Source organism: Dromaius novaehollandiae, chromosome 4, assembly GCF_036370855.1.
Source record: "Dromaius novaehollandiae isolate bDroNov1 chromosome 4, bDroNov1.hap1, whole genome shotgun sequence".
In the NCBI taxonomy this organism is placed as follows: Eukaryota; Metazoa; Chordata; class Aves; order Casuariiformes; family Dromaiidae; genus Dromaius; species Dromaius novaehollandiae.
In genome coordinates, this window is record NC_088101.1 from 52,833,913 (window position 1) to 52,849,451 (window position 15,539).

Consider the following 15,539-nt stretch of genomic DNA (forward strand, 5'->3'; position numbering starts at 1 on the left):
GTAGGAAAGCCTGGGTGTGTTTCTGAAGAGATCTATACCACACTATTGTTCTAGGTTGGCAAATAACTTTTATTTATTATTAAAAACAAATCATAAAAATATGAACTCAGTTCATCATTTGACTAACTTGGAATTAAGAAAAGCTATTTAAAATATAATATTGCTTTTGTCTAAAAGAGATCCTCTACCATATGCAACTTTGCTGACCTCATAAGATGCATACTGATGTCTTCATATAGTTGAGAAAATTAGACATACGTGCTTACATACCTTGGAGAACCCTAGGGAAGAAGAGCTCCAGGACTGGCTCATGGTTAAGAAACGGCAGTTCCCCCAAAGTCCCACTCTGCTGCTGCTGGTTGGTAGCAGGCTGGGTACACAGCTGGATCTTAGTATACTACTCTCAGTTTCAGTCAGTCTCTTCTGGCTTGTTTCCTGCAGCAGCCAGGTGGGTAACGCAGCCTCAGTGCAGGAACAGATGCAGCCTGCCCCAGGGGGCCTGCAGCTAAGGAGCCTGGCATGCTTGCCCACCCTGGGGCTTGCTCATGGAGCTACAGCAGCTTTGGCACAACAGCACCAATTAATACAGGGTGGGAAGTCCCCAACTGGAAATCAGCTGCATGTGGCACTTGCTCTCTTTCAGCCCTCTCTTTCTAAGACATTAGTTATGTTATGTGTAAGGTGCATGTCAACTTTAGGATGAAAGAAAAGTAGTCGCACAAAGGATGAACAAAATGACCCTATGTGCTTCTGTTATCTGTGATGTTCTGAGCATGTCAGAAAGGAAAAAAATTCTCATTTGGCATCTGTATTCATCTTAGTCTTTTCTGTTTTTCAGGTCTTGCTGGAATTGCTGCTAACTGAACTGTGTCCTGAGCTAAGAGCTCATTTAGAGCAGCTTAATGCCACTTAAGTTTGAATCTACACACGTGGACCACTAGAGAAATGTCTATGTGCAATAATAGACATGAAACTTATTTTCCTCTTTTCCATAGAGGGCTGAGGACTATGATTATTTTTAGGGTTTTTTTTCTCTTACTTTTTTTGTGAAGTAAACAGACCTGAAAAGATCTGATGCTGTAGTAGGATAGACAAAACAATGCTGTATAGTTGCCAATTTTTATTTAAATTGTTCTATTTGACTACTCTTGTTTCAAATATAGATTGAAAAATAAATGTTCATATAAGCTGAAAGAAACCAGAAACTATTTTAAACATTTATGAAAAAAAGTTTTGCTTATAGTGGTAAACTAATGAATGTTGTACAGTTCTAATCTCCTCACTGAGGATTTGAGCATTCCTTTATTCTTGTGTATTGAAAAAGCCTTGTTGTGCAATACTACATGTAAAGCTATTGTGAAAATTTTATCAATTTTGTTTTTACCAAAGATTTCCCATATGTTGAAGCATTTGTAAGCAATAAATAACAAAACTGGATTTCAGCAGTTGATAATTAGGCTGTACTAACAACCAATGAATGCGTTTGACAGCCCTAGTTTCTTAAGGAATACTTGCATTACTTTGAAGTCTGCGTCCAAAATGTGTATTGTAAATGGATATGTCATAACAGAATGCCTGTGTTAAATGTTAGTTCAGAGATTAGTGCTTATGAATTGCTTCTATGAATGATTAAGTAGTCACTTAATTAAACCATTCTAACTGCACCCCTGATATTATTCAGGGCTGTTTTTATTCAAATACCCCAATCTGGAACAACCTTCACGTCTTTCCCTTATTTTATACAAAGGAGGTGGGGGGGAGTCTTTTTAAGTTACGTAAAAGTATGTAAATATGGTCAGAATGCACATCTAAATAATTGATTATCATCAAAAATCCATAGGTGACATTCATTACTTTCTTTTTAAATTGCAATTGAGACTGGATATAGTTCAAGTTACACAAATAAAATCCATATCCTGTTTTGAAATCCAGGTTATTAGTAACAGCTAGCCTTCTCTTGCAATAGAGCCATAAACTTTTCATGTCACAGTATAGTCCTAAGAAGCTAGCCAAATTCTCCTACACATATGAAGTTTTAGAAGTAAATAAATCATTACAGTTGTGTAAGCTTATCATAGCAATCAGTAATATTCATTACTTGATAGTTGAAATACCTTATGATAAAAGATTGAGCATAATATTGCTTGGACATAGACACTCCTGACCAAAAAATCTTTCAACTATTTCTAAAACAAACAGAGGTGGTATAAGTGCAATATGAAGAAGGACTGAGGGGAACAGGCCTAGAGCAGAGGATATATTCCGTAATGTTTCCATACTGAGTGGGTTTTTTTCTATACTTAGTTCTGTAAATAGGATTTTCCACTATTAGAAGTTGGCACAGTTTGAACTGTAAGACTTTGAATCTGCAGTTGAAAGGTAAAAAAATGTCAGGACACTAGCAGACTCCAGATGCTTTAGAAAAGCATGTGTGAAAAAGTATATACACCACTAGCAAAGATGACATTTAAAGATGGTATTTAGCATAAAGCCATGATGTGAGAAAGGACTACATGAAAACCAGACACATTAGGGTTCAAGCATTTCAGAAGTATTAAATTTAATATTTAAATATTAAAAAAGCAGAAAAGGAACTAATTATTTTTATTTGGTTTCAGTTTGATTTACATATCATAAAGCAGTGTTTCATTAAGAAAACACAGGGGCGGTTGCAGTAAAGTGTCCTTAATATACCTGAAGTCTTCAATAGTATTTTAAAAAGTCTGCCCTTACTACATCTGAGTTAAAGTGAGACTGTGAGCTTTTTGCCTTTTTTAAATAAAATACCATCACATTGTTTTAAGTAATAATTTATAGGAAGTTAAAAACCAAGCAGTAAATGATGATCAGTCTGTAACTGCTGAAGATTAAAGATGGCTTATTGTAGGAAACATGTCCATATACCAGCCATAACTAAAGGAAACACTAAATTCTCCCAAGATTAGCCTTCAGTTCAAGGTCAGAAGCAACATCAGGATCCAGAAGGCATGCCTTTGAAAACAAAGAACAGTGAGTTCTAGTTTATAGCTAAAATACAAAATGTTGTTGTCAGTGCAACACTAACAAGGTCTTTTAATCTGTAAGCTTTGTTGATGTTATCCAAAATAATTAACTTGTTAAAATATTATAGACTTACTGTATTCAGCTTTGAAGCTCTGTTTCTGATGCCACATAAAATTCAGTAGGTGTACTACTTAAACTGAGCATGCTCTAATAGTGTTAAGCCTTGTTTTTAATACTGTCACTGTTTGTTGGTATGGTATGTGCTGGCACCACAGTCAGAAGGAGGAGTGTGCTTTAGGGATGGGCTCAGTTTCATTCACTCCCATCTCTTCCAGGATCCTCTGGGACTCCTGTTTTTCCTTCCTTGCCTCTGTCAAAGCTGAGTGGACTTAAGAGGGGTAGGCCCTAACTTCACATGAGCAGTTATTTAAAGCAAACATTCTCATTTTAAATGGGCATAATTATGCAATTAATGATGCAGTTATTTTCAAAGAACAAAAATCAAAAGAAAATGAAGTTACCACTTCAGGTAGTTGCCTTGCATACTTGGTCTGACCCTTCTCTATTAGTGAGTGTCAACTGAAAGACTGGACTACATCTTATCATCTTTTTTCACAGTAAGAAGTTAATGACATTCCTAGGTAAGTCTTGAATCTCCTGCCAGTGAAGGATGCCTGAAAGTTGTAATTAACTTTTGGTTGTAGTGGTTATTCTAGGCTCAGCAGAAGAAAATGAGGAAGGGAATGTAGTCAGTAGAAGCCATGAAGCAATGCAGTCCTGATGCACTTCTTCAAACAAAGGCATGGACTCAGACTGCTGGCTCCAGTGATCATAAAATCCCGGTTTGTATTTCTTTCCTTCCCTGACCTCCTCTTCCTGTCCTCCATAAATGTTTTAATTTTCCTGATGTGAAAAGTGTTAAAATGTATGTATTCATCCAGAGGATTACCTGCTCTGCTAGGCCTCTTTATATAGGTGCTTTTCCCAAGTAAGAAGCCACAAAAGTTGCTAGTTGATAATTTGTCTGCATAGTTCTCCATTTATTTGGATTTCGCCAAGCAGGACCCTGAAGTAATCTATTTAGAGAAACAATTGATCTCTGCATGCAAACAGAGATCATAGAGCATCTTTGAAGTATGAATCCTGTCTTGCTGTACTCCCTCTGTTAGCATAACACCTTGGCTATACCTTTAGGCATCACTAATAGTATTTAGTAGATTCATCTTCTAGAAGCCATTATTCATCTTTTTCCTCAAGCAAAATATCTTACTTCAGTGCTTTAAAGAGTGACCCATTTTGTTCCCTATGTACCAGTAGCTCCCTACTTACCGGTGCAAATGTAACATAAGTGAGAAAAAGTTATGATCAATTTAAGCATCATTAAAGAAGGCTGCAGTTGTCAGAATAAAAAACATGTATTCTGACCTGAAGTGAAATTTGTTACTGGGGGGGAGGGGGGCAGCCTCAAGTTTCCTTTTCAATTTGAGAGAATCATAAACACCCAAAGCAATTAGGGATAACTATCATCCATGTTGCTTAGTTAAATCACCTTGAAAGTTACCAAGCTCTTTGCTGTGATAATTACCAAGGAACTCTTTTGGTTTGGCCAAATGCATTGTTTGCTTAAGCACGTGGGCAAACAGTATCCTTTAAGACTATTTTTAGTCATTTGGGATATTTTTTTCACTGTATTCTTGCACAGATTTTTTAATATAATTAATGTACAAGCCTTTAATGTAACTATGCAAAAAATTTAAAGACTCAGATCCAAGGTATTATGCAATCTCATAAGATATAAATTGGTTTGTAAGGCTTTCCCAGCTTACCCTAGAATAGTACTTTTTAGCAGCAGCTTCATCTTGTTTTATGCCTAGGCCAAGCTGGAGACATCTAGCAAAGTAGAAAGCAGCCATAGCAGCCCCTTTGGCTGTGTACACAGGAAGACAATCAGTTATCTTTGCTACCATATCAATGTTAACATTTTCTGGAATCCTGTTGTAGAATTTACAGCATTAGGTTAGAAAACAGTATTTCAAACATCAATTTGAGTCAACTATATCAATGGAGATACTGTCAAGTGATATGGAATTTACATGAATAATATATGAATAATAAGAGTTTATACTTCTCCAAAGAAAATACAGTTAGCCAAAATAAACTGATAAACCATTTAGCAGGCTGAACAGGTTTTTTCAATATTAGATTTGAAATTATTATTTAATACCACAATATTTAAGTATCAAATATGTAACTTTTGCAGTCAGTGTCACTACATTTGTACTAGTTACAAAGGACAGCATTTTCCACACTAATTGTTTCTATTAAAATATTAAAATGTGTGTGTATATATACACACATACATACACACATGTATGTAGAAGGAAGGCAAAGCTTTTGTTTCCTATATAACACTCCAAGTTCTTAATAGGGTAATGGCAGATCATAGCAATCTGAAAATCTTGGGCGTACTTTAGAGCCTCAGGTTATAAGATCCACTTAAGAAAAGGCTTTGCAGAATTCTCCAAAGAGAATTACCAAGTTTTCTTGACTTGCCTTTTATTCAACAATAGTTTATTTTTAAAAAAGCATTTTTGAATCAAGCTTAAAAGCAAAATTCAATGCTGAAACATTAGCCTTCTGAGTCAGTAATCTTAAAAACTTCCCTGCTAATGAAGGATTATTTGAATAAGATTAAGAATGTTTCAGCTCAGTTATTTTCTGCATGCATCTGTTGGCTTACTATCACCTTTTTTTCTGTATATGACTATGACTAAGTATTGCTTTGAAGAGCTAGAGGGACCATGTGAACATTATTTTAACTCTCAGGCTGTAATATTGTAGTATTACATACAACATTTCTAAGTGGAAATGGAATTTTTCTAACTGTTGTTAAGACAACAGAAACCCCAACCTCCCCCCCCCCCCCCCCAATGCTTCCTAGGTATCTAACAGTAATTAATGTGTTTTGTTCTGTTTTTGTGAAAACACAACTGGTTGAGCTGCTATCAGCTGTTACTTCAAGGCCAATTGCTATCCCAGTGAAATGGAACTGTTTAAGCATGGTGGCAGTTACTTTTGCTTCAGAAGTTGTCATACTGGCTACAGTATGGGATTTCATTTCTAATTTCTGCAGTCAATCACAATTGTAGGTGCTGAAGTGCACTGTCTATTTGTCAGAATAATCTGCCCCATTGCCTGGAGGACACACATTCCCAGTGAGACTAGCTACACGAGGCTGAATAGCTGCCGTTCTATTTATGGTGCGAGAGAAAGAAAAGGAACACCTTCTGGAAGAAGACAATCCTTTTCGAAAATGAATACAGAAAACATTCATTGCTGAACTACTGTTGAATTACCAGAGCTGCTGCTTTGCTACGCACTGGCGTATAGAGGGCGGCAGCTTCTTTAGGATCATTAACTGTAGCATGTTTTGTAATTGCTAGGCAGTGGCACCATCATAAACATAACACAGAAAGAATGAACACTATTGTTTGCTGATTGTAGAAGTAGTCTGGCTGTATTTTATTTCCAGCAAATTAATAATATGAGTGGCAGACTGAATTTTTAACAGATGCTGGCCAGGTTTGGTGGGTTGTGACAAATTTGCAGCTTATCAACCAGAGAATGGGCACCAACATTGCTTTTTCTCCTGTGTCTAGTTCTAGCTACAGAACCTTGATGTGATACTGCCCTTTTTTTTCTTTCTTTCTTTTTGTAAATATTGCAGCTAGTCTGCACAGGTCCCTATTCTGTGATACACAAACCACCCCAGAGTATGTACATATGGAAGCTCCCAACTGCCTGTAGTCTGAGTCCCAGAGTGACTGCCTGTAAGAAGGCCGGTCACAGCTTGCCTAACTGTGGCTCACACCAGCACTGCTGTGGAGGCAGGTACTCAACTGGAAACCACTTGCATGCAGATGCCTGTTCTATCGTCTAGGCCTCAAAAATGCATATGGCAGGCCCATAGGTATCAACTGATGCAAAGTTAAAGGGCAGTAACTTGGCCTTGTGTGCAGCAGCTGCTCCTCAGTCCTTACTGCAGCAAGCCAACCAGCATCAAGGCCTATGCTTCCTATAAAGGACACAAGAACACACCCAAAACAGAGTGAGACAGAGAGCAAGGAAATGATGGGACTGAAGACAGTGGGTAGAAATTGCATTAAGATGGAGGGGGGGAGAAGGGAAGGGCAATCCTTGTGGGGGTTTACAGTGGGATGGGGATGGCAATAGCCTGGATGAGATGGTGGGCTGAGGAAATAGAAAGGTAGGGTAAAGCTTGTACACCTAATTGGGATTCTAGTTCAAAACTGTTTTGCTTCACAAGATCAGAAAGGAGAGTTCAACTGTACTGAGATTCTCATAATCATTAGTCTTAATTTTGTCTGTACTGTGCTATTCACTTTTTAAAGACAAGATCATTCATTATCTCAAATGTCCCTTAAGCTTGAGAGACAACAGCATGAACTTAATAATTATTTCCATCTAAGTTACACGGTCTATTATGAAGAATTATAATAAAAAAAATTAACTTCACCTTTTGGCTACTGTAACAGCTGTTGAGTAAAATTTTCTATTGTAATAATATTCCACAAGATGGCCCTGAGCGTAGATGTTTCCACGTTCTGCTGCTTCCTTCAAACACTCCAAACCAGCCTTAGTGTTTTGACGTACACCTTGTCCATAGAGATACATAACACCCAGTGTACCTTGTGATTCCAGATTTCCATTGCAACATGCTTCTGAGTGCCAGAAAAAGGCCTAAACAAGAGGCACAAAGCTGTTTTCTGTGCATCAACTCATAACATTTTGCATTACCTAAATAGCTTTCTAATGGGAGTATATTTTCACTTTCTAATTTAAAGCTGGTTATCTTGCAAACTGTTTCCACAATAGCTTTTTACACCAACCAGTCTGTAAGAAGTGCTTATACAGAAAAAGATGCAGAATCCCCATAAGGTTTAAAAACTTTGCTGTCAGAACTGTCAGCCAGCCACAACTGCTTGATTTCCGAAGAATACTAAGGCTAGTAATACCTGTACCTGGATATTCCCACTAAAAAAAAATCTCTCATTTTGACTCATTTGACACCATTAGCCGAGATTCTTTCCAGTCATCTACTCATTTGGGCTTAAATGAATAGTAATGTCTAGCAGTACTTAAAATAAACAATTTTTAGAATCAAATATATCACCATAGTCTTTCTGTGAAATCCAAAATTAATTTGGGCTCATGAAACTCAAAAGCTACAAGTGGGTTTACCTTTTTCACATCTTTTAGAACTGACATAGAGTAAAGCATTCCTAAAGTACTCTGAGCCTTGATGCTTGCTTTTGGATTCCCATCATCGGCAGCAATAAGCCACAATCTAAAAAAACAGAGACAAAGGAAGTTTAAGTAGCACTGCATCTCAGGATTTTAAACTCATCAGGAAAACTACTGGCCCTCATTACCTTTCAGCCTCTTCAGTTGACTGCTTAACACCACATCCTTCATAATAAGCTCTGCCGAGATTGTATGCAGCTGCAAACTTCAAGTGTCTTGCTTCTGGGGAATCAGAATTGATTATTTTCTTCATGTATTCCACTCCCTTTTCCTAAAATTCAGAGATTTAAAGTCATTAAATTCAAATTGGGAAAAGGAAAAAATAACCTGAGAATCCAGTAATCTATGGAAGATGCAATTTTCAGCTCTTAAGCCTCTCTATACAATACGTGTGGATATCAGAGTGACAGTGCAGTGTTTCTAATTTTCCTGAACACTTGTCCCATTTATCTTTTTTAATTTTTATATTTATTTTCATCCAGAAGTGGAACTATGTGTCTGATAACTTGTCTAACATTACATGTACATTTGTTCATTTAATATGACTAAAACTGAACTTTCATTCTCAAGTAAGTCTTCTGGAATTATTACAATAGCTACAAACAATAAAAATAATTAAGTTTTAGTAACTAACTATACAGATGAGGTTTTGAAAAAACAGCTTTTCCTCCAGTTACATTAACACCATTGATCAATAGACTTCAGCATCAAGAAATACAGGGTTATACACGGCATGCAGGGACAATACGGTAGTGTCAATTCTTTCTTTCCTTCTCAGTGGTCCAGCCAAAGCTTCTGTATTCATCCACTGATAAAAAGTTACTCGTGCAGTTCAGGCTCTATTTGATTTGATCTCAAGAGATTTCCGCCTTGTAGTAAATAGAGCAAAACTGTATTAGGCCACTTGTGCAAGCTGGCTTTTAAACAAAATATTGGTAACACAAAGATGAAAAGATATAGGAGGAGATGATTTAAGAACTAAAAGAAGGGTATCTGGCACTGAATGATTGAAAAATATATATTTTTTAATTGTACTTAAAAGCATCTTTTATGCTCAATACTTAGTTATAAATTAAAAACACAAACAATAAAACAAACAGAGTTAAAACTGAGAGTATATATTGCAGACTGCTGAGCTGGACCAACAGTTCTTAGTTGGTGACCACAGGTTATCAAGAAATACTATTCAATGGCTGGAAGGTTTGTAATACTGGTGCCCAGTTCTTGTCTTTCCTTCCAATACATTAGACAGGAAAAAACCCTCCCACCAAGAATAACTCTGAATGATACATTTAAGCTCTGATCCTGCTTGTTTCAACCCTCCCCCCTCAAAGGGCTCCACTGAAGTCACCAGGCCCCCTGGATGACACTATGGTCCACCTTCAGAAACCCAGTAGCAGAACTGGGGAGGTTCCTTTGGTTGTTCAAATGGTGCTGAGTACATGATTTACCAGATGAATCGCTTAAACTGACCTTTCTGTGTTTTCTGGGATGGCAATATCAACGACAAGACCAGGGAGGGGAGCTTATGAAGAGAACGTCTCTTGATAAACCTCTACACTGACTTAACAACTGGAGAATTACATGAATGATAGACAGCTACCAACATTGTCACTGTTGTAAGATTAAGAGAAACTGAAGCAAGTATCACTGGCACAGAATTCACAACAATCACATTTACTTTATTGCTCTACTTAATACAGTGGGGATTTTCCTTTTTCAAAAGCAAGTATAATTCTTCAGATGTCCAATTTAAAAATACTGCTGCCAACCACTGGCAGAAGCAAAATCATCTTTCGCATATGTTTAGAAACTAGAAAATATCTTTAAAAAACCCAACATTGTGTAACAGCTGTTTTACACTTTGAAATATGATCATTGTTTGATTTCTATTTTTATAATTTCATTTTCATGTATTTACATTGCTTATTAAAAAGTGATACATGAATAGATATTTTTAACAAGCTACATAGCTTCCATGCAATCAAAGTACAATGAAACCCTTAGAAGTTATACTTTAAAAAGCAAGTTATTGTAAGTATTTTGCAAATATATTAAACCTATTTTATTATAGCTAGTTTTGAGGACTTTTTCAACCTAGAGCACTCCCTCTTTAATGATGCTTTGTACCAATACAAGGAGTCTCTATACCTTATGAAACTAATCATAAATCAATAATAACACATTTATTTGAAATTAAATTATTAAGTTTACAAAGAAGCTCTTAGAAATTATCAAGGACTAAAAGAAAAGTAAAACATGTACAGCTAGATTACTCACTGGGTCTTCTTTAGTGCCTACTCCGTCATAATGCATTACACCAAGCTGATACATAGCTTGAAAATCTGTATCCCTGATTTTTTCAAACTGTATTAACGCTTCTTCATACCACCCCTGGAAAGGACATGATAAACAATAAAATACACAGAATGAGAAGAGTACCCACTGCAGCTAAACGCTCCAGTAGAGACCCTCCAACAGCGTTTCAAACTGGAACATTTTCCTCAGGAACAAAGAATAAAAGACTGCAACTATAGAAGCAACAGAAAAGAGAAAGTGTTTGTCCTTACCCTGACAGGGTAAGTCAACAACAACAAAAGCCTTTCATAGGATGGAAGCACTTAGGGCTTACAAATAAGGTTTGTTTCATTGTTTCTCTATAAAATCCCTAAATACAAATAGTGGCATACAAATATCATCCTTGAAGCCAACAGATGCCTGACAACCTTCTTTCCCTCCCCAAAAATGCTGTCTTTGTCATGTAAGGAGCTATTAGTCTAATTCAGATACCCTGTTCTGTATGACATACCTTAATTTAGGTGAGCTACTCCTACACCTTAAAGTGTAAGAGTCTGCTTTTACATCTCAGCTCACAATTGTTTTCATGGGCAAACATTAAACTCAAATGTTTTAAAAACTTAATGGACCCAGCAGTCAGGCCCTCATTTCTTACGAAGGCACCACCTGCAGAGATATCAGAAGTACCTTAGAAGCAGGTGTTCAGAATAAACCTGTGCCACTTCCAACAGACCTTGATTTGATGGCCTGTAAACTGCAATGATTCAGAAGCTGCTTTACATGAAATTGAGCCTGTTTCTGCAGGAGAGAGGGAGGGTGCATGGTGAGAAGAACTGCTTCTGCTTGCTTTAGTGCATCTCAGGTGAGTCAACATCCAAAGACTGGATGCAAAGATTGGATAGCCTTCACTATCTTACAGGTTTATTTTTTGTCATCAATGTTTGTTCCTTTCTACATATGTACAGGTGATAAGGAACATACAGTGACAAAGTATACCAATAGGTACCAAAATCCATATTATTGCTTTTCCCTGATCTCACTCCTCTTCCTCTTTCTCCCCATTTATCCCTTCTGTACTGACCCTGCATATTCTGCCCTCGTGATGAAACTAAGATACCCTAGTTCAAGTACGGGGTTTTCTTTGGTAGGCTTGATGTAATGAAGAAATTCTTGGCTTCTGCAAATGGGGTCTATCTGCTGTTCTCGGACTTTTTCTTCTCCCTATATGACTTTTAAATCTGTCAGTTAATTTCAAACAAATCTGAAAGAAACACAAGTATTTCAAAGATCATTTGTTTCCTCTAATTTTGTGAAAATCCATGAATATATGTGATGATCTAAATTAATGCCACCCTCAAGAGGAAAGTAATTACTCTACAGAAATTTAATTTGGCCAGTTAGTGTGTGCCTTGCGTTATGATGCCTCCTCACAGCATATATATGCCCTACCATGATGTTAAAGCAGTCCTTGGGGGAGCCGCATGTAAAGCAGCAGGGAGGCAGGAACCAAAGCGGACAGGGACACAAAGTCAGTATGTTCCAGCAAGTTTCATGAAACACTGGTAGCTGGGCAAAGAGCAAAGCCTGGAAGCGGTGCCCTGGCTCAGGGAGCATTACGGCGCAGCAGAAAGCAGTTTGTTCTTTTGTTTGGCAGCAAGCTGAGCAAAAACTGCTCACCCTGAAGTTAGCCACCGGATGGGCTGCCGCTTGCTTCTCTGATGCTCTGGAGACCTGCGAGGGGGGTGGAGGACACCACTGGATGCTTGGGGAAAGTGTTGGAGAAAACTTATTTAGGGGGGAAGACCTGGTGATTTTCATGGGAAAAACATGTGCAGGCATCTCTTACAGTTTTTTAAGGAGTCTTTTTTTCCACTGAACTTGTACTGAAAATTGTCAGCTTTACAATATTAAAAAAAGTAAACTACAACCTCTTCATAGTAGAGCTGTCCTTTTAGAAAATACGCCACAGCATCTCCATCGTTTATTCTCTTTGCCAACAGCTCCTCTGCTTTGGCAAATAAAGCGGCACGGCTGTACCTCTCTGCTTAAAAATAAACAGATCTTCACCCTTCCCCGAAGAAAGCAGCTGCAACACCGTCAGCAGCCATACTACAGGGGAGGCGGCACCGCAGGGTGCCTCCCTACCTGGCCCCTTGGCGCTGCGAGCCGAAGGCAGCCGCTCGCTCTGCAGGTTCATGGCGGCCCGCGGGCAGCGGCCTCTGGCCACCAGCCGCCTCGCCCCGCCATCCACCACGGGCGCCCCGCCGCCGCCGCTCGTTGCCGGGGAACTATTATCCCGCCCCGGCGAGGGCGGCGCGGAGCTCCGCACCTGTCCCTGCGGGCGCCAGGCTCCCGGCGGCGGCGCGCCGCGAGGCAGATGGCGGTTGGCGCATGGCGGTTGGCGGTTGGCGCGTGGCAGTTGCTCTGAGCGCCGCGGGGCCGTGCTTGCCAGTGGGGTCCGGCCCCTCGGAACCACCTCAGCGCCCCGCCGCGGCCGAGAGGGGCCTCAGACTGCCGGGTGGCACCCGTGAGGCGCAGCGTTGACTTATGGCCAGTGTTCAGCAAAGATAACGTTGATAAAAGTGAGCGTTGCAAAAGGAGAGGGCCCGATTTCTGCCCTGGCTTCCAGCTGTAGCAGTCGCCGGTGTGACTGCATAAGCCACCGTGCCGTAGCCAGGGTTTGGAGTCCTGAGGCCTTTGAAAAGGCAGAAAAAAAGGAGGACAGGAAACATAATTTAGATATTTCCCCTTTGAGTTTTTTTTGACCCAGTTTCCTGTGGAAACAAGACTGACGTCACTTAGGTGGGGTGTCTGTGCAAATAATGTTGCTAGCTGTTGGCCCATTCCAAACAATGTGAAAATACATGACCGGATAGGAGAGATGGGGGTTAGGACAGTCACCAGTTCTTTCCTAGTAACTGCTGGTCCTGTTGCAAATTAAGCTTAAAAGCCAAAAATACTTGCTGATAGAGATTATATGCAAAATAACAGAAACTCTGAATACAATTCAGTTAAAAGGGCAATAGGCCATGAAATTTGGATCGAGCAGGTTGGGCTATATTACTTGCAGCAGTTAGAAATGGTTCGTTTTAATGTAATGTATTATGTTTTCCCCATATTTATATTACAAAACTTGTAAGGATAATTGAGGAGAAAGTACTGTTTGAAGCTGATTTCTCCTATAGCATACAGGATTTGTTCCACTACTGTTGATAGTTTCTGGCCATCTCCCTTATAAAAAAGGATATCATATCAAAAAGTGGCAAGGGTGCTTTAAAAATAATCTTCTTTAGCTGCATTCCCATTTTTTTCCCAAATGATTATCGTCCTTCCATTTTTGGCAATGCAATCTGTCTCTATAGCAACAGAGACAGAGGCAGCAGTCAAAATAAAGGAGGAATGCTTGCAGATTTATGTGGTTAAACCTGCGGGCTGCACATGTTGTTTTTCAACAGTCCCAGCTGACTTCAGGTGCCAAAAAACTCCTAAAACTCATCGTGGTTCATGTCTTTAAAATGATGCAGCCTAAGAAAGCTACAGGAAAATAAACTTTTTAAGACTATCTATACATTGTTTAATTGAACAAGTGAAGACCATTCTGTGAAAGCAATGATACCTTCAGTAGAGGCAGTTAATACTAGGCTGCGTGGCTGCTTTTGATGCTGACAGGATCTATGTGTGAGAAATTCAACAGCACAACTTGTTTTAGGCTGTTGCTTACGTACATTTATTAGAACCAGTTTTTCAGTTTAATTGACACCAATGCAAAATATGTGGTTTGAGATACTAAGTGAACAGGAATTTTTAACAAGTCGGGTTCCAGCACAACTGTAATCTGGAAGTCGTGTCCCTGAGTGGCCGTTGGCCTAGGTCGTACAGAATAGTTTGCAATTGTTGCATCTGGGTTTATAACCAGTATGGGTATCGGAGGCAGATGAGGTTAGTGAGAGCTTCTGGGATGAGCAAAATGTGGCAGGAAGTTCAAGGTCGAGTTAATAACAAGAATGAGAGGATGCGAGTTTGTGTCGATGGCCAGGCTGGAAGGATGGGGTTGCTTGGGTGAGGTTCAGCTTGAAACCTATGAACTGCTGAGGTAATGAAGGGGAGGGAAGGTCTTAAAAACCCAACTAGGGCCATCCAAGACCATTTAGTCTTAAGGTACTTCTGGGTATATATGTTTTCAGAAGAGTCTTCTTAGGTACTTAATAACTTTGAATTTCTGGCATCTGTGCAAAGGTATTTCAGCCCCAACAGTGCGTAATTAGAAGTGTAGGGATTATATTTGTTAACTATTTTTTTTTTTTGCTAGCTGTTCCGGAAAAAGAAACAATTTGGTAATTAAAGAGGTTTATTTCTTTTGGTAGGAAAAGAAATATGAAACCTGACACTTACTGAAACACTTCCACTGAACTGATATATTGCCTGTTTACCTGGAATTCTGCACCTTTAGAAAATGATACTGTATATACTGACATTCCCCCACTTAAACAATTTATATTTACTTTCCTGAAAAAGAAGCAACAGGTAATTATCATGTTTGTGCATTTATTTAAGAACTATCTACCCTAAAGGAACGCTATTAAGCTTCTTTCTCCTAAATATGTTTAAAATGTTTAATATGTTTAAATATGTTTAATATGTTTAAAATATGTTAAAAATTTTCTTTTTAAAAAAAACAAATGACTTTCAATTTCTGTTTTTTTTTTAATGATGGTAGTGGTTATGAGTAGCTTCCATAACAAACAAGTAGGCTTGTGTCACAGAGGAAAATACTATATTGCTAAGGTATACTTTGGAGACTGAGTTAAAATGCTCTCATTTCTCTCCAGGCTTTTAACTGTGAAGCGTGATCAGTTATAATTGAATCCCCTGCCAAATTGGATTTTATGGCATGGAAAGGACAGGCAGTTACA

General features: G+C 38.7%; 2 protein-coding genes across 3 annotated transcripts in view; one reads left to right on the plus strand and one right to left on the minus strand.

The window, feature by feature from the left end:
* SNX25 (sorting nexin 25) overlaps positions 1-1,437 on the plus strand; it is a 91,024-nt gene extending 89,587 nt beyond the window's left edge. For both annotated transcript variants that reach the window (XM_064511045.1, XM_064511047.1), the window contains exon 19: positions 839-1,437. In XM_064511045.1, coding sequence (XP_064367115.1) covers positions 839-913 — 75 coding nt within the window. In that variant the 3' untranslated portion in view covers positions 914-1,437. The remainder of the gene's footprint in view (positions 1-838) is intronic.
* LRP2BP (LRP2 binding protein) lies at positions 1,185-12,662 on the minus strand. The gene is made up of 7 exons (XM_026105190.2): positions 12,555-12,662; positions 10,609-10,722; positions 8,457-8,599; positions 8,266-8,371; positions 7,541-7,764; positions 4,830-4,995; positions 1,185-2,991 (listed from the first exon to the last, which is right to left on the minus strand). Exons 2-7 carry the CDS (start codon positions 10,660-10,662, stop codon positions 2,926-2,928), a joined length of 759 nt encoding a protein of 252 aa, XP_025960975.2. The 5' UTR covers positions 10,663-10,722; positions 12,555-12,662; the 3' UTR covers positions 1,185-2,925.
* Positions 12,663-15,539: the final 2,877 nt, after the last annotated feature.